The sequence below is a fragment of the Silurus meridionalis genome, chromosome 23 (genome assembly GCF_014805685.1).
Source record: "Silurus meridionalis isolate SWU-2019-XX chromosome 23, ASM1480568v1, whole genome shotgun sequence".
NCBI classification, from domain to species: Eukaryota; Metazoa; Chordata; class Actinopteri; order Siluriformes; family Siluridae; genus Silurus; species Silurus meridionalis.
The window spans coordinates 24,591,626-24,616,625 of record NC_060906.1 but is presented as its reverse complement, the minus strand read 5'-3'; the positions used below and the strand labels follow the sequence as shown (position 1 = coordinate 24,616,625).

The window sequence follows — 25,000 nt, the reverse complement described above, 5'->3', positions numbered from 1 at the left end:
CTCTGTACCCCTTGCGTTGGCCTCTGTACCCCTTGCGTTGGCCTCTGTACCCCTTGCGTTGGCCTCTGTACCCTTTGCGCTGGCCTCTGTAACCCTGCGCTGGCTTCTGTAACCCTGCGCTGGCCTCTGTACCAGTGCGCTGGCCTCTGTACCCCTGTACTGGTCTCTTCTCAGGTCAGTGATTTGTCTCATGTAAACTCAATGCTGTTGGTTCTTTGTTCCTCAGAGAGCGTATGAGTACTTTAACCAGGCTGCTAATGCTGGAAACACACATGCAATGGCCTTCCTCGGAAAGGTAAATACACTCTGTGTGTGTGTGTGTGTGTGTGTGTGTGTGTGTGTGTGTGTGTGTGTGTGTGTGTGTGCGTGCATGAGAGAGAGTGAGTCACGAATGCTTCCCTTCAGTCTTGTACAAGTGTGTGTGTGTGTGTGTGTGTGTGTGTGTGTGTGTGTGTGTTTTACAGATGTACTCAGAGGGCAGTGAGTATTTACCACAAAACAACGAGACGGCACTGCATTATTTTAAGAAGGCTTCAGAGCAGGTGGGTTTTAACAAGAACCCTGGTTGTAACCCAGGGTGTTCTCCTGCTGTATGATCACTGTTTGTAGCTTCATGACAATGTTTGCTGTGTTGACAGGGGAACCCTGTGGGTCAGAGCGGACTCGGCATGGCCTACCTGTATGGCAGAGGTGTTCCTGTGGTGAGCTTTATTCATTTATTACAGTTCAGAAAAACATCTCCTACATAGGCACTTATATAACTATTTATTATTATTTAATTATTAAAATACAGACACCTACAATACTTTGCTAACAGAATATATTTTCATTCAGGAGTGAGAATGAGCCTATTATTATTATTATTATTATTATTATTATTATTATTCAATTTGAACATATTATTATTATCCATGAAATGATTTGATGTACAGTAAAGTTTCTATTCATTATAGAAGAGCAGCTTAAATAAAAGTGAACAATTATATTAATATGTGATAAGTAATAAATGCAAATGAATATAAAGAATTAATTTGGTTTGTGTATGGTCATTATGTTTTGCTGCTTGTTTTTATTGCAGAACTATGAGCTGGCTCTCAAATACTTCCAGAAGGCTGCAGAGCAGGGCTGGGTGGATGGACAGCTGCAGCTGGGAACTATGTACTACAGTGAGTGTGTGTGTGTGAGTGAGGGTGAGGGGAATGGGTTGAAGTGTGAGAAGTTTAGAACCAGGATATCACTGAGTTGTTGGTTCAGTATTAGACCCTGGTACTACTCCATAATTCAGAATGTCCCAATCACACAATCAGTGTAATGATCATAATGATCATAAATATACTAATTTATTCTTCTTCAGTATTAAATATCTTATTAGTGTTTGTTTCTCACAGATACAGAGAGCTGGGTTGGCTCATACTTGCTGATAACCAATTAATCAACCAATAGTTTTTAAAATGGATACTGGATAAAAAAGAACAAATATAACTAAGTTAAATGGGACTGAACTTTATTACAAAAAATAACAGTTGAATCATGAAATTGTGCTAAATGCAATAAATGAGTGGACAAAGGATAACAATCCAAATAAATAAAAACTGTTACATCCAAAATGAAGGGAAAAAAAACAAATAGCATGTGGTGTTAATGATTCACCTCTAAAGGCCGCTCTCGGACTGTATAAAGCAACCCGGAAAAACTATCAGTATGGATTAATAAATACTCCAGTGAAAACATCGGTATTGGAACATTTGACTTTTCCATCCATATGTGGCAAAATGTTGGTGACACACATTTGTACAGGACGTCTTCAGATACTGTGGAATTAAATTTGCTTGTTGTCCATGAAAACATCAAAATAATGCTCTGTGTGTGTGTGTGTGTGTGTGTGTGTGTGTGTGTGTTTCCTCCCAGATGGTATCGGAGTAAAGCGTGATTATAAACAAGCTCTGAAGTTCTTCAACCTGGCGTCTCAGGCAGGTCACATCCTGGCCTTCTATAACCTGGCTCAGATGCACGCTACAGGAACCGGAGTGATGCGCTCCTGTCACATGGCTGTAGAGGTGATGTTTATATCCTACACACCCGTCTGCTGTGTTTTATTCGTAAATCACAATATCTAATTTTGTGTGTGTGTGTGTGTGTGTGTGTAGCTGTTCAAGAATGTGTGTGAGCGCGGCCGGTGGTCGGAGAGGCTAATGAACGCTTACGGCAGCTTTAAGGAAGGAGACATGGACTCTGCTCTGGTTCAGTATATGCTCCTGGCTGAACAGGGCTACGAGGTGGCACAGAGTAACGTGGCCTTCATCCTCGACCAGAGTGAGTCATATGACCAACACAAGGGGGCGCCAGAATGTACACTGTGTGTAGTGTAATTGAACAGATGAAGTCATTTTGGATGAAATATTTTAAGAAACTATTGCATTTATTATCAACAGAACCAAATCACAGTCTAGAATTGATCACAGACACACAGAGACGCTCTCATGGGCATATAATGTGCGTACTGGTACTGGACTAATGCTTAAGTCTGACTGCGTGTCTGTCTCTCTGTCTGCGTGTCTGTCTCTCTGTCTGCGTGTCTGTCTGTGTTACAGAGCAGTCTCTGATCTTCAGTGATAATGAAACCTATCCTCGTGCGCTCCTTCACTGGACCCGAGCAGCTGCACAAGGTCAGAACCTTCACAGTGAATATGTTCACTACAGAAAGTACATGTTTTCACCCAGATTTTCTGGTGTGCTTTTTGGTCACCTTTTACATTTAACCCTCATTCAAAAAGGTCATGAATCTGTGAAAAAGAAAGAAGGATTTTTTTTGTGTGAAAGTTTTTCCAAATATGAAATGAAATGCATACTATTCGTTCCTGGAGAAACCCAGAGTTTCTTAGAGAACACATCTGAACACACAGCATCATGAAGCACCTGGAGCTTCAGTTTAATCATGTTTACTGTGACAAGAACGGTAAAGGAGATGGAGATCTCAGATAGAGAGGGAGAAGCTGATTCCAGGACAGACAAGTTCTGGAAAAGTGGTGAGAAGAAATATAGCCTTGACTCCTGTGTGTTAGTGTGAGAACGGAGTTCCTGCTGTGAAGTAAATCATGGTGGTGGTAGCGCCACCTAGCAGAATGGGGAAACTTGTTCATGGTTGAGGTTGCGATGGATTGAGACAAATCTCCAAGACAAGATGATGTGTGGAGCTGATAGACATGTTCCAGAAGACTGGTTCTTGATAGGGTGGATACTTATGCAGCCTGGAGATGTTTAGGAAAATTTCAGGGTATAGATTTATAATTTCAGAGAATATATACACTCCAATTACTGGTGTGTGTGTGTGTGTCTATACAGGTTACACAGTGGCTAGGATTAAACTGGGTGATTATCATTTCTATGGTTACGGTACGGATGTGGATTACGAGACGGCGGTGATTCACTACAGGTTGGCGTCCGAGCAGCAGCACAGCGCTCAGGCTATGTTTAACCTCGGGTACATGCACGAGAAGGGTCTCGGCATTAAACAGGTACACACACACACACACACACACCTGCCCCCTCACCTCACATGCACCTCTCACATGCCCCCTCACCTCTCTCATGCTGATTAGGGAGTGTACTAAAAGTGCTGTCTGGTGAAAATCTATAAGCTCTCATAGTTCCTCGGTTCCTGGCTGTGTGTTGGACCAGTGTTTCTCGTTGTGCTCACTACTCTCTCCTCATGCAGGACATCCACCTGGCTAAACGTTTCTATGACATGGCTGCAGAGGCGAGTCCTGACGCCCAGGTCCCTGTGTTCCTCGCCCTGTGCAAACTGGGACTCGTCTACACACTGCAGTACCTCCAGGAGCTGAACGTAAGACACACACACACACTCACACTCACACTCAGGGGACGTTGTAGAAACATCTCCACATCCTCATTAAAGAACAAGACAGACTCCTGTTTTAATGATATTGATGTAACGACTCAGCTACTTGTTTGTTTATCTCTGCCCCCTCCCAGCTGAAGGAGCTTCTCTCTCAGGTGGATCTGGACCAGCTGCTGGGTCCGGAGTGGGATCTGTACCTCATGACCGTGATCGCTCTGCTCCTCGGTACCGTCATCGCGTACAGACAGAGGCAGCACCAGCCCGTCCCACGAGCGCCGGCCGCCCCGCCCAGACCTGCCCCTCAGCCCGAACAGGCCGGCCCTGGCCCCGCCCCCGAACCCGACCGTGATTAACATTCTACAAGAAATAGACGCTTTAGAGACCCTAGAGACTGGGACAAGGGCGGAGCCTGAGCCACTCTCTCCGCCCACACCAGTGTTATCTAGTGGGACAGACCACTCCCATGATGCTCAGTGGCCGTGTCTCTTATACACACACACACACACACACACACACACACACACTATATACAAACACAGCACAGACTTGGTTCTACAGCGTACGGCTCAGGGTGCAACAAACCGAGACTTCACTCACAGGGGTGTGTGTGTGTGTGTGTGTGTGTGTGTGTGTGTGTGTGTACATACGCACTATTTAAGGGTGAAGTACGGTACTTTTGGACACGGACCTGCTGTTTTCCCCCATTACATAATTCTAATAAAAGTTCCCTGTTCTGTTTGTTTTGTTTTGTTAAATCCGAAACACAACACACTGGAAATCATTAAAAACCACGAGACGAGGAAAAGAAACGCTTCTGCAGTAAATTATTACCCTGATTTTATTTTCTCTGCCACTGGGCCCCCGTGAGGTCCAGGACATCCTGCTCTGTGTAGGGTCTCCTTTCCACTCTGTGATGTCACGCTACACTATGGACCAATCACAGCTGATATGCAAATAAGTGGTGATTAGTGTCGGGACAAGTGGACGGGAGAAAGTGATGAGACGTCTGAGCTTGGGGTTGATTTCTTTTTCTTTATGATACATTTTAATGTTTTACACACACACAAACGCTCTCTCTCTCTCTTGTGAGGTATTTTCTTTTTTTTTTCTCTAGTTACCCATTGTTTTTTTATTAATTTTTTTTACTTTTTTCCCCCTTTTACATTTGCATCGTCATAACCGTGTGTGTGTGTGTGTGTGTGTGTGTGTGTGTGTGTGTGTGTGTGTGTGTGTGTGCGCCACAAAATATGAAGCTACAGCCCACTCAGCAACTTTGATTTAAATGCACACAATCACAATTTCAGGCCTCTCTGTTTCTCTCTTCCCTCTCTCTCTCTTCAACAGTCTCTGTCCCTCTGTCTGTTTCCCTCCTATTGTCTCTTTCCCTCTGTCTGTCTGTTTTTTTGTTCTTTCTTTTCCTCGATTGTGTTCTTTCCCTCTGTTGATCTGTTCTTCTGGCTCTCCCACAGTCTCCCTTTGCCTCTGTCTTTCTTGTATGTCCCTCGGTCCCCCTTTATCTGTCTGTCTGTTTTGTCTCTCCATCTTTCACTGTCTCTCTGTTCATCTCTTTTATTTAAACTATTCAAGTAAACAAAATGATGATAAATCAACAGCAGCATATTGATGACACTTGCCAAAGGTACCATACATTAAAGATACAAACCCGATTCCAAAAAAGTTGGGACACTGTACAAATTGTGAATAAAAACAGAATGCAATGTTGTGGAAGTTTAAATTTTTAATATTTTATTCAAAATACAACATAGACGACACATCACATGTTTAAACTGAAAATGTCTCATTTTAATGGAAAAATAAGTTGATTTTAAATTTCATGGCATCAACACATCTCAAAAAAGTTGGGACAAGGCCATGTCTCCACTGTGTGGCGTCCCCTCTTCTCTTCATAACAGTCTGCAAACGTCTGGGGACTGAGGAGACAAGCTGCTCAAGTTTAGGAATAGGAATGTTCTCCCATTCTTGTCTAATACAGGCTTCTAGTTGCTCAACTGTCTCAGGTCTTCTTCTATCATCTTCCTCTTTATGATGTGCCAAATGTTTTCTCTGGGTGAAAGATCTGGACTGCAGGTGGACATTTCAGTACCCGGATCCTTCTTCTACACAGTCATGATGTTGTAATTGATGCAGTATGTGGTCTGGTATTGTCATGTTGGAAAATGCAAGGTCTTCCCTGAAAGAGACGACGTCTGGATGGGAGTATATGTTGTTTTAGAACTTGGATATACCTTTCAGCATTGATGATGCCTTTCCAGATGTGTAAGCTGCCCATGCCACACACACTCATGAACCCCATACCATCAGAGATGCAGGCTTCTGAACTGAGCGCTGAGAACAACTTGGGTTGTCCTTGTCCTCTTTAGTCCGGATGACATGGCGTCCCAGTTTTCCAAAAAGAACTTCTAATTTTGATTCGTCTGACCACAGAACAGTTTTCCACTTTCCACAGTGCATTTTAAATGAGCCTTGGCCCAGAGAAAACGCCTGAGCTTCTGGATCATGTTTAGATACGGCTTCTTTTTTGACCTATAGAGTTTTAGCCGGCGACGGTGAATGACACAGTGGATTGTGTTCACCAACAATGTTCTCTGGAAGTTTTCCTGAGCTTATGTTGTGATCTCCATTACAGTAGCATTCCTGTATGTGATGCAGTGGCGTCTAAGGGCCTGAAGATCACGAGCATCCAGTATGGTTTTCCGGCCTTCACCCTTACACACAGAGATTGTTCCAGATTCTCAGAATCTTTGGATGATATGATGCACTGTAGATGATGAGAACTTTAAACTCTTTGCAGTTTTTCTCTGAGAAACTCCTTTCTGATGTTGCCCCACTATTTTTTGCCGCATCATTGGGGGAATTGGTGATCCTCTGCCCATCTTGTCTTCTGAGAGACACTGCCACTCTGAGAGGCTCTTTTCATATCCAATCATGTTGCCAGTTGACCTAATAAGTTGCAAATTGGTCCTCCAGCTGTTCCTTATATGTACATTTAACTTTTCCAGCCTCTTATTGCTACCTGTCCCAACTTTTTTGGAATGTGTAGATCTCATGAAATCCAAAATGAGACAATATTTGGCATGACATTTCAAAATGTCTCACTTTCAACATTTGATATGTTATCTATATTCTATTGTAAATAACATATAAGTTTATGAGATTTGTAAATTATTGCATTCCTCTTTTATTCACAATTTGTTCAGTGTCCCAACTTTTTTGGAATCGGGTTTGTACATATGGCGCAGCGCTGCGATTCGATTCCCCCCATTATGATTGCAGTGAGATCAGATTTCCATTCAATGCAGTACAATGCAATGGATGAATAGTCGGTCCATTATTATTTCTTTGGTTCAGACAGACAACAAATTCTCAATTTATTTAAGTGACTTCTAACACATGACCCCTTTCACAAACACGCCTTAGTAGTGCAAAAACAAAACATGAGAAGCGATGAAATAAAACCAGACGTTCCTTTCCTGTTCTTTTCCTGCACAAAGTTACAGCTCTACCTCTGCCATGTTAATCTGTATTTTATGTGACTGTCAGGACACGCCTCAGTCTCCATAGTGATACGTCATGTTTACGTAGCAGCAGTGGTGTTGATAGAACGCGCTCGAGAAACGGTTTAGTGACGAGAAAACGATCTGCATCTTAAATAGTGGTCAAATTATTGGTCACTTTCTTAATAATAAAAGTAATTCATAGCTACTAATAATTATATATAAATAAATCATTTTTTACTGGTACAAATACGTAAAAATGATGTATTGTGATATAAATGCCAACTTGTATCTGATGCACACTTTTTAAAATGGATCACATCGTTAACTTTTATGCCCTTTTGAATCATATGACCCCAACCTGTAGGTGTGTGTGTGTGTGTGTGTGTGTGTGTGTGTGTGTGAGAGAGTATATACTGTGTGTGTGTGTGTGTGTGTGTGTGTGTGTGTGTGTGTTAGCTTGGTCACTAAGCTGTTTTGTGTTTAAAAGGGGCCCTGTTATGATGACCCTCTCCAACCACGTGCTATAGCCCTTCTCTCTCTCTCTCTCTCTCTCTCTCTCTCTCTCTCTCTCTCTCTCTCTCTCTCTCTCTCTCTCTCTCTCTCTCACACACACACACACAAACTGTCATGGCGGGGCTTTGGATCATCGTGGCAACTTGCCTGCTCACCTCCCGTCCCATCAGAGGTAAGTTCTGGAGTGTGTATCGCAACATCAGGCCACGATGAGGATGTCGTCTCAGGGGTCGTGTTCGATGTTTGTAGTGATGCAGGTTATTTTTCTGAAGGGGACGAGTGGAGCAGTGAATATGATGAAGGACTCCGTTATTACAGTGAGGAAGCCCTCAGAAAGGTCTGTTCCACAAATATACTGTTTTTTGTGTGTAAAATGTAAGGTTTTGATGTGGGGTGTGTTTGGCTTTGATTTGGGTATGTGAATGTTTGGCTGGTGTGTGTGTGTGTGTGTGTGTGTGTGTGTGTGTGTGTGTGTGGTGATGATGCAGGAACATCCTGAGAAAAGCAGAGCAGTGGGTTTTAATCATCCTCCGTTCCTGTGTCCTGATATGAGTCCCTCATCCTCCATACCTACATCAGGTACAACCTGACACTGATCCACCACACCTCACTGTCTACACACACACACACACACACACACACACACACACACACACGTGTATCTCAGTGCCTTATTGTATTGTTGTTGTTGTTATTATTTAAAATGTTTATTATATTATAAATATTAATATTATTATTAAACATTATTTAAATAATATTTAATTATAGATTTATTTTATTTGTCTTTTTATTTAGTTATTAAATATTTGTGGTTGACCTGAAGATGTGTTTGGTAGCTAGAAAGCTTTTCGTTTGTTTGTTTGTTAGTTTTTGTTTGTTTGTTTGTTTGTGTTTAGCAGTAATTAACAGTGCTTTTTGATTGGTGTGTGTGTGTGTGTGTGTGTGTGTGTGTGTGTGTGTGTGTGTAACAGTTGAGGTTGTGAAAGCAGCTGATATTAAGGTGATTGCAGCTCTGGGAGATTCTCTAACGGTGAGTGAGATCTTTCACTTCCTGTACACACCCAGCAAGATGGGAAATGGGTGTGGCCTTTTCTTTATTCTCGACCAATCAGATTGCAGTGCTGCACAGCATCGTGTGTGTAGTGACGGTGATGCAGAAAGCTGCTGATGTTGTGTGTTCGCTGTATGATTGCAGACGGCCATTGGTGCGAACGCCACCACGTTGCTGGGAATCCCCATCGAGTTCAGACACATCTCATGGAGGTCACCCCACCAACATCTCACTCACACACACACACACACACACACACACACACACACACACACCAATCTGCTCTGCACAGGTTTCCACTCTCTCAGGTTTGGGGTGGGGGCATGTACTTTTATATTACAGTTTATTTACCTTAAATATATTCTAAAGTTTTGAGGTGAGGGTGTACAAACTTTTGCACACAGCTTTGTACTCGATTTGAAGAGAACCATTTGCACTGTGGTCACATGACTCGTCCTGAACACTAACATCTTTTGTCCTTTATACCTGGTACAGCATCGGCGGCTACGGAACCTTCCAGAACGTCATCACACTCGCCAGTACGTTCTACTGACCCTGCATCCAGCATTTCTCCCCCACACACACATTTACATACACACACATACAGTACGAGTGAAACGTTTGGACAAACAAAAGCGTGTTAAATAACCCAGAATATGTTTAATATTTTTGATTCTTCACAGGAAGCTCCTTCTTCATTGATGAAGCTTTGCACACTCTCAGCATTTTATCAATCAGCTTAATGAGGTGGTCATCTGGAATGATTTAGCAACAATTCTGAGAAGTTCACAGACATGTTGAGTGCTTGTTTGCTGCTTTCCTTCCTGTGTCACCTCAAACCATCTCAGCTAGATGGGGTGATTGTGGAGGACGGGTCATCTGATGCAGCAGTCCATCACTCTGATTCTTGGACAAATAGCTTTTACAGAACCTAGACGTGTGTTTGGGGGCGTTGACCTGTTGGAATGATGGATTGATGGCATTTTGCTGCAAAATGCTGTGGTAGCCATGCTGGTTTTCACCTTCACAAAACCACAGCTCCTCCTCCATGCTTTAAAGTGGCAACCACACATTCAAGACCCATCTGTTTACCCTCTGTACGTCTAACCAAGACAATGTGCTTGGAACAAAAATCTCAAATTTGGACTCTTCAGACCAAATTAAATTTTTCCACTAATCTTGTGTCAACTTCTTGTGTTTTTTGTTCCAAAGTCTCTTCTGCTTGTTCTTCTTCTGAAGTAATGGTTTCTTTACTGCAATTTGACCATGGAGGCCTGACTCCTCTCACACGGTTTCCTCTGAACAATGCATGTTGAAATATCTACTTCTTGAACTTGAGCATTCGTGTAAATCAGCGGCTGGTAATTCTAATAAAATTATCCTCTGCAGCAGAGGTAGCACTTGGTCATTCTTCCCTGGAGTGGTCCTTATGAGAGCCTCTTTCATCATAGCATTTGTTGATTTTGTAGAATGCGCTTGGAGAAACATTTAAAGTTTTTGAGATGTTTAAAATGATTGATCTTTTCTCTTTCCTTAACTGAGTGTTTCTTGCCATATTATGGATTTGTACAGTAGTTGTAGTAGCACTAATGGGACTATTGACTCTGTACTTACACTTTCCTCTGCACAAGACAAATAATGGTCTAAAGAAGGCGAGAAATGCTGAAAACAAACTCTTGATAAGACACACATATGAACTGAAACCCATTCCAGATGATAACCTCGTGAATCTGATGAGAGAACGCCACGAGTTTGCAGAGCTGCATCAAAGGTACATGGAGCAACTTTGGACAATCTAAAATATAAAACATATTCTTGGTTCTTTAACACATGTTTGTTTACTGCATAATTCCATACATACAGTGCCCTCCACAATTATTGGCACCCCTGTTTAAGATGTGGTCGTGGACTTCTAAAAAATTCTCCTTTTTTTTAAAACCACATAGAACCCAAATGCAAAAAAAGAGAAAACCTTTCCAACCTTTCATTTAAGTACATTACTTTGGTGGTAAAAAAAATCATACATTTAGAAAAAAAAAAACTTGAAATCATGTGTCCCACAATTATTGGCACCCCTAACAATTCCTCTGAAAAATTTAATTTTTTTTTTTTTATATATATTTTTCTGTAGTTGCTAAGGTTGGTCAGGGTATCTAGGGACTTTTAATTAGTAATTCATGATTTCCTGTTTCCCTGGGGTATAAATATGACGTGACACAGAGGCCTAATTCTCTTACCCATTTGTCAACATGGCAGAGACAAGAGAACACACCATTCAAGTAAGGCAGATGTGTGTCGACCTTCATAAGTCAGGCAATGGCTACAAGAAAATAGCCACTCGCCTTAACTTGCCGGTATCTACAGTCAGAGGAATCATTAAGAAGTTTAAAACAACTGGAACAGTGACAAACAAGGCTGGAAGAGGTCCCAAGTTTATCTTGCCACAACGCACAGTGAGGAGGATGGTAAGAGAAGTAAAAAAATTTCCCAAGCTCACCGTCACAGAATTGCATCAAAGAGTGGCATCTTGGGGTCACAGAGTCTCCAAAACAACCATCAGACGCTCTCTACATGCCAGCAAGCTGTTTGGGAGGCATGCAAGGAAAAAGCCTTTTCTCACTAACACATTTACAAACGTAAACGTCTGGAGTTTGCTAAGCGGTACTGGGACTTCAACTGGGATCGTGTGCTTTGGTCAGATGAGACTAAGATTGAGCTTTTTGGCAACAAACACTCTAAGTGGGTCTGGCGTAAAACAAAAGATGAGTATGCCGAAAGCACCTCATGCCCACCGTGAAGTATGGTGGAGGATCTGTGATGCTGTGGGCCTGTTTCTCTTCCAAAGGCCCTGGGAACCTTGTTAGGGTGCATGGCATTATGAACGCTTTGAAGTACCAGGATATTTTAAATAAAAACCTGATGGCCTCTGCCAGAAAGCTGAAGATGGGTCGTCATTGGGTCTTTCAGCAGGATAATGATCCAAAACATGTGGCAAAATCTACACAAAAGTGGTTCAGCAGTCACAAACTCAAGGTCCTCCCATGGCCATCTCAGTCCCCAGACCTCAACCCAATCGAAAACCTGTGGGGCGAGCTAAAGAGAAGAGTGCATAAGAGAGGACCCAGGACACTGGATGATCTAGAAAGATTGTGCAAAGAAGAATGGTCAAAAATCCCTCTCTCTGTGTTCTCCAATCTTGTGAAATGTTATAGGAGGAGATTAAGTGCTGTCTTGTTGGCAAAAGGAGGTTGTAAAAAGTATTAACATCAGGGGTGCCAATAATTGTGGCACACATGATTTCAAGTTTTTTTTTTTTTTCTAAATGTGTGATTTTTTTACCACCAAAGTTATGTACTTAAATAAAAGGTTGGATTTTTCTCTTTTTTTGCATTTGGGTTCTATGTTGTTTTAAAAAAAAGAAGAATTTTTGAAGTCCACGACCACATCTTAAACAGGGGTGCCAATAATTGTGGAGGGCACTGTAAGAAGGTTCTCTACATCTGCCTCTTTCAAACCAACTACATGCATGTCTTCCTTCACCACATCCATAAACCTTCTCCTTGTTCTTCCTCTTTTCCTCCTTCCTGGTGGCTCCATCCTCAGCATTCTCCTACTGATATACCCCATGTCCCTCCTCTGCACATGTCCAAACCATCTCAGCATCTTCAGCTCTGCTACCTCCAGCTCCACCTCCTGTCTTTTACTCAATGCCACTGTCTCTAATCCATACAACATCTCAGGTCTCACCACAGTCCTATAAACTTTCCCTTTCACTCTCACAGATACTCTTCTATCACAAATCACTCCTGCTATCACTCTTCTCCACCCACTCCACCCTGCCTGCACTCTTTTCTTCACTTCTCTAACACACTCTCCATCATTTCTGTTCCATCATTCAGAAGAACCTTTTCTTTGTACTTTAATTACAAAAGATTGTGTGCATGTGTGTGCCTGTGTGTGTGTGTGTTTCAGACATCCTCAGACTGTTTAACCCCGATCTAGTGGGTCCGGCTCGGAGCAGAACCGTACATGGAACCCCGGCTCCGTTTAGTGACACGGGTCTGAACCTGGCAGTGACGGGACACAACACCTTGTAGGTATCAGAGTAGGGTTCTGTTACAGCATGGGACGGGTGTGAACTAAATTACATTCTCCTGTGTGTGTGTGTGTGTGTGTGTGTGTGTGTGTGTGTGTGTGTGTAAGTAATCTCCCGGACAAACACGGCATTTGATCGACACCCTGAAGACATTAGAGGTGAGATCCCAGGATCTTCAGGGAACCGTGTGAGAACTGGAGCGCTCCTGATGATCTGCTCTTACATCACTATTTAATTTCTGTACATATTTGCTTACGAAACTTCACGACTGTGTTTTTATCTCCAGGATATTAACTTTGACGAGGATTGGAAACTGCTGACGGTCCTCATCGGCATGAACGATATCTGTGATTACTGCAAGGACAAGGTGTGTTGTTCCAGTGACCTCATGTCCAGTGTAGATTTATAACAGTGTAATATATATATATAGGTGTGAGGTCTTACAGGAGGTTAGTGCACGATGTGTAGGTGAATGGTGTAAGGTCTCGCACCTCGCCGTGGATTATCATTGTATACCCTGTTCACTTCCCAGCACTGAGGTGTTCAAGTTGTTATTGATGTTTGCAGAGTGAAATGGACTGAATGGATCAAAAGAACTTCATTTTCATTACGCATTTTATATACACAGAGTTACAGCTAGAAATCTGCTGCTCCTAATCACAGAGATGAAGTAGATTACATTTATTTACATCAGAGGGGGAGGGATGAGAATGAAGATTTTGGAGTGAACTCCTGATGCTGTTTTTCCCTACATTTTTCATTTAAAGGTGAAAAAGGTCTCAAGATGTTTATCAAGTCACTATATTCACTACATGTATAACTCTTTTAGAAAACTTGGGTCAGAGCATGGGTTCAGTCACAATACAGAGTCCCTGAAATACACAGTTGAGGGCCTTCCTCAGGGGCCCAACAGTGGCAGCTTGGCAGTGCTTGACCGTAAATCCCAGAACTTCTGATCAGTAACTCAGGGCCTCAACTATTAAGCCACATGAACATGAAGAAATGTGTACAATAGCTGTAGATGGAACTGGATGTTACTATGGAAACATGTGATTATAATCAGCGCATTCATTTAAAACACTGATTCAACTGACAAACGCGAACTACCCGTGTGTTCAACACTCTGAAACTCACACCTGAACACCTGAACCCCAATCACAATCCAAACCTGAACACCCTCCACCATTTACAATCCACTATTCACACCTAAACTCCTTCCACCAATCACAATCCAAACCTGAACACCCTCCACCATTTACAATCCACTATTCACACCTGAACTCCTTCCATCCAATCACAATCCACTATTCACACCTGAACTCCTTCCACCAATCACAATCCACTATTCACACCTGAACTCCTTCCACCAATCACAATCCACTATTCACACCTGAACTCCTTCCACCAATCACAATCCACTATTTACACCTGAACTCTTTCAGCCAATCACAATCCACTATTCACACCTGAACTCTTTTCACCAATCACAACCTAGTATTTTATATATATAGGATATTGTATAATGTATATTGTTGTTTAAACTCCAGCTACAGTGTGTGTTTCTGTTTACATTCCTTTGTTTTCACACAGTCCCGGTTTTCAGTGGAGAACTTCATCCACTACATGAGCACGTCCTTGGAGATGCTGATGAATGAGGTAGAAAAATAACACTCCGTATTTACGCATGAGTAGATTAAACTGGATTTGTACACAGAACAGAAATCAGGTTTAACATGGCTGAATATGAACCCGTTCAGGGTTTGTAATAAATACACAATGCATAAGGTTCTGGAAGAATCTGGAAATGGTTGTTTGCTCTAAAGAAGTTTTTCTGCCTTCTTTGTGCTTGAAGGTATAATTCCACTGTCATTAAAGATCATGGGCAAGGTTCTTCTAAATGATTTCACAAGAAGAATTGAGGTTTGGTTCTCAAGAACCTTTCACTGAGGAACCTTTAACACTTTTGCGCCTTTTAAGGAACATGTAAGATGTAAATGAGCTCCTGATCGAATTTACTGTAAATGAATGTAAACCTCTGGAACACCAGAGATCCTCTACCATCCAGGACCAGGATATGGAAGAGTTGCCATGTTGAACTTTTTAGCGTCTATAGATACGACACTGTATTATTTATTGCGTTTTGCTCTTTAATATCCATATTTACATACAGCACTATTTGGTACTAATGGACATTGGAAGATTAATTACTATTTTATTATTATTTTTGAATAATGTGTTTCTCATGTATTGTGATGTTACACGGCTCCATGTTTCTCACCCTATGATTATCTATACGTTTGTTAAATGAGTCACATGTCTTGGTTTCGGTATTTTTTCTGACCCCAGCTATCTTGTTACGCCTAATACCCTTCTGCTCATTGAGTGTGGAGTTTTGGCATCTTCTGTAATGCACTTCTCCTCACCTGGCTGTTTGCTGTGATGTATGGCAGCCCTGGAGTCTTTGGGTTTTTACAGTTTGTCAGTGACTAAATCCTAGAGGTTTCCCTATTATTTTATATAGGGCAATTTATTGCCCATTACCCATAATTCCTGGTGGATTTCAGGGTGCATTGGCATGATTTACTGCCCACTCTGTATGAATAGATGTTATACGGGTTTGTCTGATGACCCACAGCCCACAGAGTGAGGAGTGTCATTTTCTCGAATCATTCTCCGATTTTTACCGAGTATTCTGAGCGTAATTCCTGGAATTGACCAGAGGTGGCGGCAAAAATTTGTCTATTAATTATAATCATTTGTTAAAATTTTCTGTCGCATTTCTTCATTTGTGCTCAGGTTCCTCGCATGATCGTGAACGTGGTCCAGATTTTACCAATGGAGCCTCTGAGGGAGGTGCAGAAGCCCACGCCTGGATGTCTGCTTCAGAGGTTCCTCACACGCATTCCACCAACACCACAGTCTGTTTAGATCTTCATCACAATGGATGCGTTTATCATTCGAATGACACTACCTGAATTACGTTCTGTGTTTGGTTCCTGGTCGTTTTTCTTTCAGTTCTTTTTTAAGTGTTTATACACAACTGTGTACCATTCTCCTCCTCAGGTCCTTCTGCTCGTGTCTGGTAAAACCAGCCTCAGATTCTTCTGATCTTAAAGAGCTGATTGAGATCAACCTCCAGTTCCAGGTGAGAAGATCATGTGGCTTGCTATGAAACCTTTTTAGATCGTTTAGATCCGAGATGAAGGTGTATTGGATTATGGGATTTGAGTAAATGTGTGTAAACAGTTCAGATTTTTTTTATAGGTCCATGTTCTCAGCATAAAGCACACCGCTCCTGCAATGTCGTTAAAGTACTAATCCCCTGTTTAAATCCCATTTACAACAGTAAGTTATCAAAGAAGTTCAAGAACCAGCATTTATCTTTAGCCCCGCCCTCAAATCTCTAGTTCAGAAATGCACACTAAATACTGCATTCTGGTAGAGGGTGCCATTACTTTTGTAGTTTTGTTGAACAGCATGGTCAGTGCTGACGCTTGGTCTTGGACTAATTAATCGTCTTGTTGCCTGGGAAACCGTCCAAGCTAAAATCATGGGTGAAGAAAACCTCCATAGCTGAAAAGATCTCATAGAAACCCTCACTGTTCTCCATGTTTAGCTGAATTACTGAGGTAGACTGGATCGGGTGGGGGCAGGGCACAGGGCGGGGCACAGGGCGGGGCATGGGACATGACTCCAACGCTATTGGCTGTTAGTGTTTCACAATTTCTAGAGCATTTAATGATATGTGAATGGTGGATCTTCCTGATATTCTGAACTTCACTCTTCACTCATGGTATTTGAAGAAGCAGATTCTTCTTCTTCTTTATATTCTTCTTCTTCTTCTTTATCATCACTTTCTTTTTCTTCTCCTTTTTCATTATTATTTATTATGTATTTATTGTGTCCTTCAGAGAGCCCTGGAGCAGCTTCTCCATACTGACCGCTTCTTCAAAAGCGACTTCGCCGTGGTTCTTCAGCCGTTCCTGAAGCACGCAGATCCTCCACGACTTCCTGTAAGACTTCGTCTCGGTTGCGTGTTTTTAACCTCAAGAACAAAAATTGCAGTTGCTACGCAACCAGGAAATGTAGACGATAAGCTAATTAATGCTAATGGATTAGCTAGCTAGGCGCTAGGTTGATGTTTGTTATTTGATGTGTAGATGATCTGATCATTGAGTTTCCATAGTGATTTAATGACACTTCCTGAGTAGTCACCGTGTGTGTGTGTGTGTGTGTGGGATGTAACGAAATCTCTTTACTTCTGGGAAGAACGGGAAGATTGACATGAGCTTCTTCACCCTGGACTGTTTCCATTTCACCATCAAAGGTCATGAAGAGTTGGCCAAGGGTCTGTGGAACAACATGGTGAGTTCTGCATTGGAAAGATGTTTCGGAGACGTGTAACAAAAGTTCCCGATAAATATGAACTTCACGCATAAGTGATTAGAAGTTAAAGTTTTTATTTCTGTAGCTTTTATTCACAATGAACATCGTTTCAAAGCAGCTTTAAAGAATGTAAGAATTATAGAACAAAATTCACAAACCTGGGCAGACTGGGGAGAGGAAAAAGTTCTTTAGATGGTATGAGGAAGAAACCTTGAAAGGAACCGGACCTCATTCTCATCTGGGTGACACCAAGAGTGTTGTAAGAAAAGATGATGAGGACGACGATGATCGTAATGAAGAGGAAGTTTAGAACTTTTAAATCTAAAAGTGTAGTGAATAAGTAGAGGTACACTTTTGCCCTCTCTGGCTCCCCCAGCAGGTTGGGATGGGGTATTGTTTAAATGGTTATCATGGTCTCGTACCACTTTTGATTCCAGATGGTCCTTGATGCACTCGCTGCTGCTCCCAGACTGATTAAATTAAGATTAAGATTGATCCTTCTGACATTCTGAACAAACTTCATAACTACCTTTGTGATATTGACGCCTTTTTGTGGATGAGCTCATTCTGATATAATATGGGGTTGTAATGTCATTTCTACAGTCTTATACAGTCAGTTGGAGTTGTGGAGCCCAGGAGCTCCTGAGCAACTCGTAAATGAGCACAACATCTTAGATTCGACACCGAGTCCTCCATGCCAGATCCTTTAAATGTTCAATGCTGGAGAAACAACAAGTGTAGAAGGTTCATTTGACTATTCATTAAAAAAATGTTTATCCTTAAAGTCCAATTTCTGAAGCGGATGGAATTCCGAGCCGGTACGTCTCTAGATGGCTCGGGACCCTTGTGAGGTCGGCATCTTCTCTTTGAAGGTCTGAATAATGGCGGCCACATTAGCAGCTCTCACAATGGGAACAGGATATTATAATAGTATCAGATCCTGACGCTGATCCACTGACCAACGTTTTATTCGTATGGAAAAATAATCCCGTCCCAATAGAGCTTCAGGCATTTAGGAGATACCTTCTGACTCATTTTCTTGTTTTTATCCCGTCTCAGTTCCAGCCTGAAGAGGAGAAGTTTCTGGTGGACAGTTTTTCCACTCCGATTCAGCTCATGTGTCCTCCAGTGGTAAATCTTCTGTTTTAATCGCAAAAAAAAGCGTTCTCCATCCGTCACTCGCATCATGCTCACGTTTCCTTCTCTGTGTTCTAGGAGCATCCGTACATCTACACCAAACCAGCGCTGTGAGAAGTGACTCCTTCATATGGGCAGGACCTTCACTCCTCATGCTCCTCTTCTTCTTCGCTCAAGTCTTTCCTGTCCTTCTGATCTTCTCGTTCATTGACTCCTACTAGTCCAGCACACCTTCACTTATTATACCTTCACTTATAACAGATTATCAATGACTCCAGTCCATCAGGAACCAAAACAAGAACATAAAAGATGTTATTCATAAGTATTTATGTAATTTCCAGGCACATGTAGCTTCTCTCTCATATCAGTCGCTGTATGTCTGATCAAAAGCATGAGGAGATTTCAGGTTCTTATCAAAGCAGAGAAGACAGGACATACCTGAGGATGTTGTGGCCAAACTAAAACCTTCTCAGATGAACTGAGGGGGCGTGACGGAGAGGAGAAGATCTGAGCGTTCCTACAGGCTTAAAGCAAAGATTTCATTGTTCATCAAAGTTTTTCATACTGTTCTTCATTGTTTATGTTGGTCTGTCTGTGGTCAACGTCATTAACATCACCTTTCTGGATGTCTCATAGATGACTGTGTTCCTGGGCGGGGTCTCGGCGTCGTACAGCCACAATGCATTCTGGGATAATGAGATTATGAGCAAGTGAAACTGTCATTTTTTAAGATGTTTTGAGATCAATGAAATGTGATTCTGCTAATAAACACCAATGAAAGTTCTAGCGTATGTTTCCTGTAGTCGGGGGACACAATCGCTAACTGTCGCATCAATGACAGGAAAACGTAACGAATCAGCACCAATCACGTGGCACATGATATTACAGTAGAAACACATTCACTAGGTTTCATTTGTATTTAGTTTTAGTTTTATATGTTTAATACATTGGGGAAATAATTATTTGATCCACTGCTGATTTTTTGTAAATTTACACTAATCAAAGAAATGAACAGTCGAGAATTTTTATGGCAGGTTGATTTTAACATAAAGACAGAATATAAAAAATATACAGAAAAAAATCAATTATTATATATAATTAATTAATTAATTTAATTGAGTGAAATAAATATTTGTTTTTTTGTACCAATCAGCAAGAATTCTGACTCCCACACACCACAATGAATCCTGTACCTTTAAGAAAGAACTTGTAATATCAACTCATTATGTGTATAAAAGACACCAGTCACAGAATCAACCTCCATTCAAACCTCTCCACCACCATGGGAAAGACCAAAGAGCTGCCAAAGGACGTCAGGGACGAGATTGTAGATCTGCACAAGGCTGGAATGGGCTTCAAGACTATCAGTAAGAAGTTTGGTGAGCAAGAGACCACTGTTGGCATGATAATTTGAAAATGGACAAAATACAAGAGAAGTCAATCGCCCTCGCTCTGGAGCTCCACGCAAAATCTCACTTCATAGGGTGCACTTGTTAATGATCTCAAGGCAGCTGGGAACACAGTCACTAAGGAAACCATTGGTGGCACACCAAGGTCCTTCTGCTCAAGAATGCACATGAACACCTGAGTGATTCAGAGAAGACTTGGGAGAATGTGATGTGATCAGATGAGACCAAAATTGCGCTCTTTGGCATCAACTTGACTCGTGTTTGGAGAAATGTGGAATAAGACCCCAAGAACATCATCCCCACTGTCAAACATGGAGAAGGAAACATTCTGCTTTAGGGCTGTTTCTCTGCTAAGGGTACATGAAGACGTCACCACATGAATGAGACCCATGCCGTAGAAAACCTCCTGGCCTCAGCCTGAACACTGATCTGATGGTCTTGTCCATTCCAGCCCATTCCATCCTCGTGCAGATCTACAAACTTGTCCCTAAAATATAAATGAATATGTGGCCAAATATTTTTTTGCAAGTAATGAATAAAAGAATGCAGCTTCGCTCTGAGAAATTAATGAAATTCAGAAGCATGAGGAGCACATCATGTCCTCTGACCTTCTCAGGAGATCACCTCCAACTCCACTGATCTTACACTAATGCATTTCTGATGGATTTATCTGGAGCAGGTGCTGCTGTGAGCTTCGAGCTCGTCAGGACACGAAGGGCCTGAGGTGATCCTGAAAACTCGTTACTTGAAGAGCGAGGTCATGTGATTACTGAAATGTCACAGCCTCACCGCTATTGATTGATTTCTATTAAGTTTGAATAAACGCTGCTCTGTTCTCTGTCTGCACCCTGAACCTGAACATCTCCCTGTAAAGATCTTTCAATCACAGATCACGTGACCCCCGTGTCCTGATCACATGTCAGATTTCCTGGTGTGAACAATCCCACGCTTGTGTGTCCTGTGTGTCCTAATCACACGCTTTATTTAACGTGGGCAATGATCATGTGGTCATGTGACGTATGGGCAGGGGAAACGCCCACACTGCCCCCAGGGCCCTCACGCCACAATGACCATGGTGCCTACACAGACCCCAGGGCCCTCACCCACCCTACATATCGCCTCTCTGATTAAAATCTCACCAGCCTCCAGAGCCGGATATTTGATCATGATAAATCAACAAGCATTGTGTGTGTGTGTGTGTGTGTGTGTGTGTGTGTGTGTGTGTGTTGGCTGTAATCTGTCTCTCTCTTGTTTTCAGCTTGTCTCTCTTTCATGCCTTTCTTTCTTTCTTACTTACTCTCTTTCTTTCTCTCTTTTTCCATCTCTCTCTCTCTCTCTCTCTCTCTCTCTCTCTTGTTCACTCACACACTCAACCTTTTTCTCTCTCTCTCTCTCTCTCTCTCTCTCTCTCTCTCTCTCTTGTTCACTCACACACACTCAACCTTTTTTTCTCTCTCTCTCTCTCTCTCTCTCTCTCTCTCTCTCTCTCTCTCTCTCTCTCTATGTGACTTTATCGTTGTCTCCTGAGAGAAGATGGACAGAAGTAGTTTCCTAACAACTCGTCATGGGAAATCACAGTGAAGAGGAATTAGACTCTAGAGGGCAGTGAGCAGGACGGATGAGATCTTTCTATCACGTGACCCAGAGCAGTGACGCGGACGTGTCAGATGTCCTACAGACAGTGTACATGAACCTTCCCTTATCCCCATCATCATACTAAACCCCACCTTCATACCCATCATCCTTCTAAACCCCGCCTTTAACCCAGACATCATCATACTAAACCCCGCCTTTAACCTTGACATCATACTAAACCCCGCCTTTAACCCCATTATCATACTTAACCCCGCCTTTAACCCAGCAACATCATACTAAACCCCGCCTTTAACCCCGACATGATCATACTAAACCCCGCCTTTAACCTTAACATCATTGTACTAAACCCCAGCTTTAACCTCAACATCATACTAAACCCCGCCTTTAACCTCAACATCATCATACTAAACCCCGCCTTTAACCCCAACATCATCATACTAAACCCCGCCTTTAACCTCAACATCATCATACTAAACCCCACCTTTATCCTCGACATCATCATACTAAACCCCGCCTTTAACCCCAACATCATCATACTAAACCCCCTTTAACCTCAACATCATCATACTAAACCCCGCCTTTAACCTCAACATCATCATACTAAACCCCGCTTTAACCTCAACATCATACTAAACCCCGCCTTTAACCTCAACATCATCATACTAAACCCCACCTTTATCCCGACATCATCATACTAAACCCCCTTTAACCTCAACATCATTATACTAAACCCCGCCTTTAACCCCGACATCATCATCATTATCATCATCATCATACTAAACCCCGCCTTTAACCCCGACATCATCATACTAAACCCCGCCTTTAACCCAGCAACATCATACTAAACCCCACCTTTATCCTCGACATCATCATACTAAACCCCGCCTTTAACCCCAACATCATCATACTAAACCCCGCCTTTAACCTCAACATCATCATACTAAACCCCACCTTTATCCCGACATCATCATACTAAACCCCGCCTTTAACCTCAACATCATCATACTAAACCCCCTTTAACCTCAACATCATCATACTAAACCCCGCCTTTATCCCGACATCATCATACTAAACCCCGCCTTTAACCTCAACATCATCATACTAAACCCCACCTTTATCCCGACATCATCATACTAAACCCTGCCTTTAACCCCAACATCATCATACTAAACCCCACCTTTATCCCGACATCATCATACTAAACCCCACCTTTATCCCGACATCATCATACTAAACCCCGCCTTTAACCCCAACATCATCATACTAAACCCCGCCTTTAACCTCAACATCATCATACTAAACCCCGCCTTTATCCCCGACATCATCATACTAAACCCCGCCTTTAACCCCAACATCATCATACTAAACCCCGCCTTTAACCTCAACATCATCATACTAAACCCCGCCTTTATCCCCGACATCATCATACTAAACCCCGCCTTTAACCCCGACATCATCATCATTATCATCATCATCATACTAAACCCCGCCTTTAACCTCAACATCATTATACTAAACCCCGCCTTTAACCCCGACATCATCATCATTATCATCATCATCATACTAAACCCTGTGTGTGTGTGTGTGTGTGTGTGTGTGTGTGTGTGTGTGTGTGTGTTTAATCCTGACTTTGATTATATAACAGAGTGAAGGTCGTCTCATCTCCGAGCACAAGAACACAGGAAATTAAATCTTTTTGTCTGTGTGTGTGTGTGTGTGTGTGTGTGTGTGTGTGTGTGTGTGTGTGTGTGTGTGTTATATACAGTGATGTATTTGGATGGTTTACATCATATCACCTTTTCTATGGAAAATAAATATTCTCTTGTTTGTCATTTCAGCTAAGTATAGAACAGTACACACACACACACACACACACACACACACACACACACACACTGATAAAGGACCGATGTAATTTCTCCACCTCTTTTATGAACTATGATGTTTATGTAGTTCTCGTTAATACGTACAATTATTTATTTTCGTTTTTTGTTTAATTTATTTATTTAATTACATAATTCTCATTTATACATTAAAAATATTTTAATGTACACTAATGTACATTTACATACTTGCATACTTGCTTTATTTAATTAATATGCCGTTATTTATTTACGTTTGTCTATCTATTTTATTAATTTATTCATTCTCATTTATTCATAAAACATTTATTCTTTTATTCTTCTATTTATTTATTTATTTATTTATTTATTTATTTTTATTTATTTATATTTTTTTATTTAGCTGCATTTTCTCAATAATCATTTTCTTTTTAATACTTATTTATTTGTTGGTTGATTTAATTCATTTTGTTTTAATTTAACAATTAGAACATTTAGCCAAACATAAAAATAAATCAATAAAAAAAAAATAAAATAGAAACAAAATATAAATAATGCAGATGTTTACTGATGCTTAGGACTAATTTTTTTTTTCTTTTTGTATTTTCTTTATTTTTGTTAGAATGCTCAGGATCTGCTTCACTGCTTCACTGCTTTGTTTCACTGTGCTCATTTAGCTAAGTGTGTGTGTGTGTGTGTGTGTGTGTGTGTGTGTGTGTGTGTGTGTGTGTGAAACGTATAACGTACAGCTCTCCAGAGTTCAATCCATCACACACAGTTGCCAACCTTTTATAGAGTGACTTCTTAATGAAATGAAACTCTGAGTGGAATATAAAGCATGCTGAAATGTGTGTGTGTGTGTGTGTGTGTGTGTGTGTGTGTGTGTGTGTGTGTGTGTGTGTGTGTGTGTGTGTGTGTGTGTGTGTGTGTGATTTCTGAAATGAAGTCCATTAAGGAACAGAAAATGGAATTAGTACTGTGGCATTAATGCAGTTCCTCCAATCAGCCAATCACGTGGCAGCAGCAGATCCTGCAGATCCACACCAAGAGCTACAGTTCTCATCAAACCCCAGGGTGAGGGAAAGATCTGATCTCAAAGATGTTAACTGTGGTGTGGATGTCAGGACCAGGTGAGCGGCTCTGATCTCCTGCTGGGAAAAAGGAAAAGCATCCTGTGAGCTACAGCTCTGTGGAGAGAAACTTCTCGATGATGAATCAGAGGCACATGACATAATCACTCTTTACAATAGTGATGAGCAGAAAAGCAGCTCAGCATGACTAGATCTCATACCCTGAGCTCCAACATAGATTCCTGGTCCTGACTGACAATGAAGGAACCTGATGTGGTCTTGTGGTGCTGTTGTAGTGTCTCCAACTCAAGCTTTGGAGCAACTTGAGATGCTTTTCAGTTCACCATGGTTGTACAGAGTGATTGTTTGAGCTGCTATAAACTTCTTGTCAACTTGGATCTGTCCAGGTTCCACTCCTTTGGTCTTATTGCTCATCCATGAGGTGTTTCAGGACTCAGACTTCCACACTTCCTGTTTTTTGCACCACAGTGTTGAATGTGGGGAAAAATCTGAGCAAGAAAGCA

At 41.7% G+C, this 25,000-nt stretch overlaps 3 protein-coding genes across 5 annotated transcripts in view; all 3 read left to right on the top strand.

Moving 5' to 3' along the window:
• The window catches only part of sel1l (SEL1L adaptor subunit of ERAD E3 ubiquitin ligase), a 28,911-nt gene extending 24,314 nt beyond the window's left edge, over positions 1-4,597 (top strand). Inside the window, exons 13-22 of the mRNA XM_046835777.1 lie at positions 227-295; positions 465-542; positions 639-701; positions 1,079-1,166; positions 1,909-2,057; positions 2,148-2,313; positions 2,592-2,666; positions 3,343-3,515; positions 3,716-3,844; positions 3,994-4,597. Coding sequence (XP_046691733.1) covers positions 227-295; positions 465-542; positions 639-701; positions 1,079-1,166; positions 1,909-2,057; positions 2,148-2,313; positions 2,592-2,666; positions 3,343-3,515; positions 3,716-3,844; positions 3,994-4,212 — 1,209 coding nt within the window. The 3' untranslated portion in view covers positions 4,213-4,597. The remainder of the gene's footprint in view (positions 1-226; positions 296-464; positions 543-638; positions 702-1,078; positions 1,167-1,908; positions 2,058-2,147; positions 2,314-2,591; positions 2,667-3,342; positions 3,516-3,715; positions 3,845-3,993) is intronic.
• A 3,364-nt stretch (positions 4,598-7,961) lies between these two features.
• Positions 7,962-19,343, top strand: si:dkey-177p2.18 (phospholipase B1, membrane-associated). 3 transcript variants are annotated; one of them, XR_006923845.1, is made up of 10 exons: positions 7,962-8,062; positions 8,163-8,227; positions 8,379-8,469; positions 8,862-8,920; positions 9,086-9,153; positions 9,437-9,480; positions 12,914-13,034; positions 13,145-13,195; positions 13,324-13,404; positions 14,628-14,652. XR_006923845.1 is itself a non-coding variant. In XM_046835606.1 (10 exons), exons 3-10 carry the CDS (start codon positions 13,372-13,374, stop codon positions 18,672-18,674), a joined length of 579 nt encoding a protein of 192 aa, XP_046691562.1. In that variant the 5' UTR covers positions 13,009-13,034; positions 13,145-13,195; positions 13,324-13,371; the 3' UTR covers positions 18,675-19,343. The 3 variants fall into 3 exon arrangements, 2 of the variants coding, with proteins under 2 accessions (XP_046691563.1, XP_046691562.1); XM_046835606.1 differs by lacking the exons at positions 7,962-8,062; positions 8,163-8,227; positions 8,379-8,469; ... (1 more) ...; positions 9,086-9,153; positions 9,437-9,480 and adding exons at positions 15,834-15,925; positions 16,101-16,182; positions 16,949-17,050; ... (1 more) ...; positions 18,483-18,554; positions 18,639-19,343 and having other exon boundaries at positions 13,009-13,034; positions 14,628-14,693; XM_046835607.1 differs by lacking the exon at positions 14,628-14,652 and having other exon boundaries at positions 13,324-13,579.
• Positions 8,324-25,000, top strand: part of chga (chromogranin A) — a 27,878-nt gene continuing 11,201 nt past the window's right edge. The window contains exon 1 of the mRNA XM_046835604.1: positions 8,324-8,366. The gene's annotated coding sequence lies outside the window, so the exon portion shown is untranslated. The remainder of the gene's footprint in view (positions 8,367-25,000) is intronic.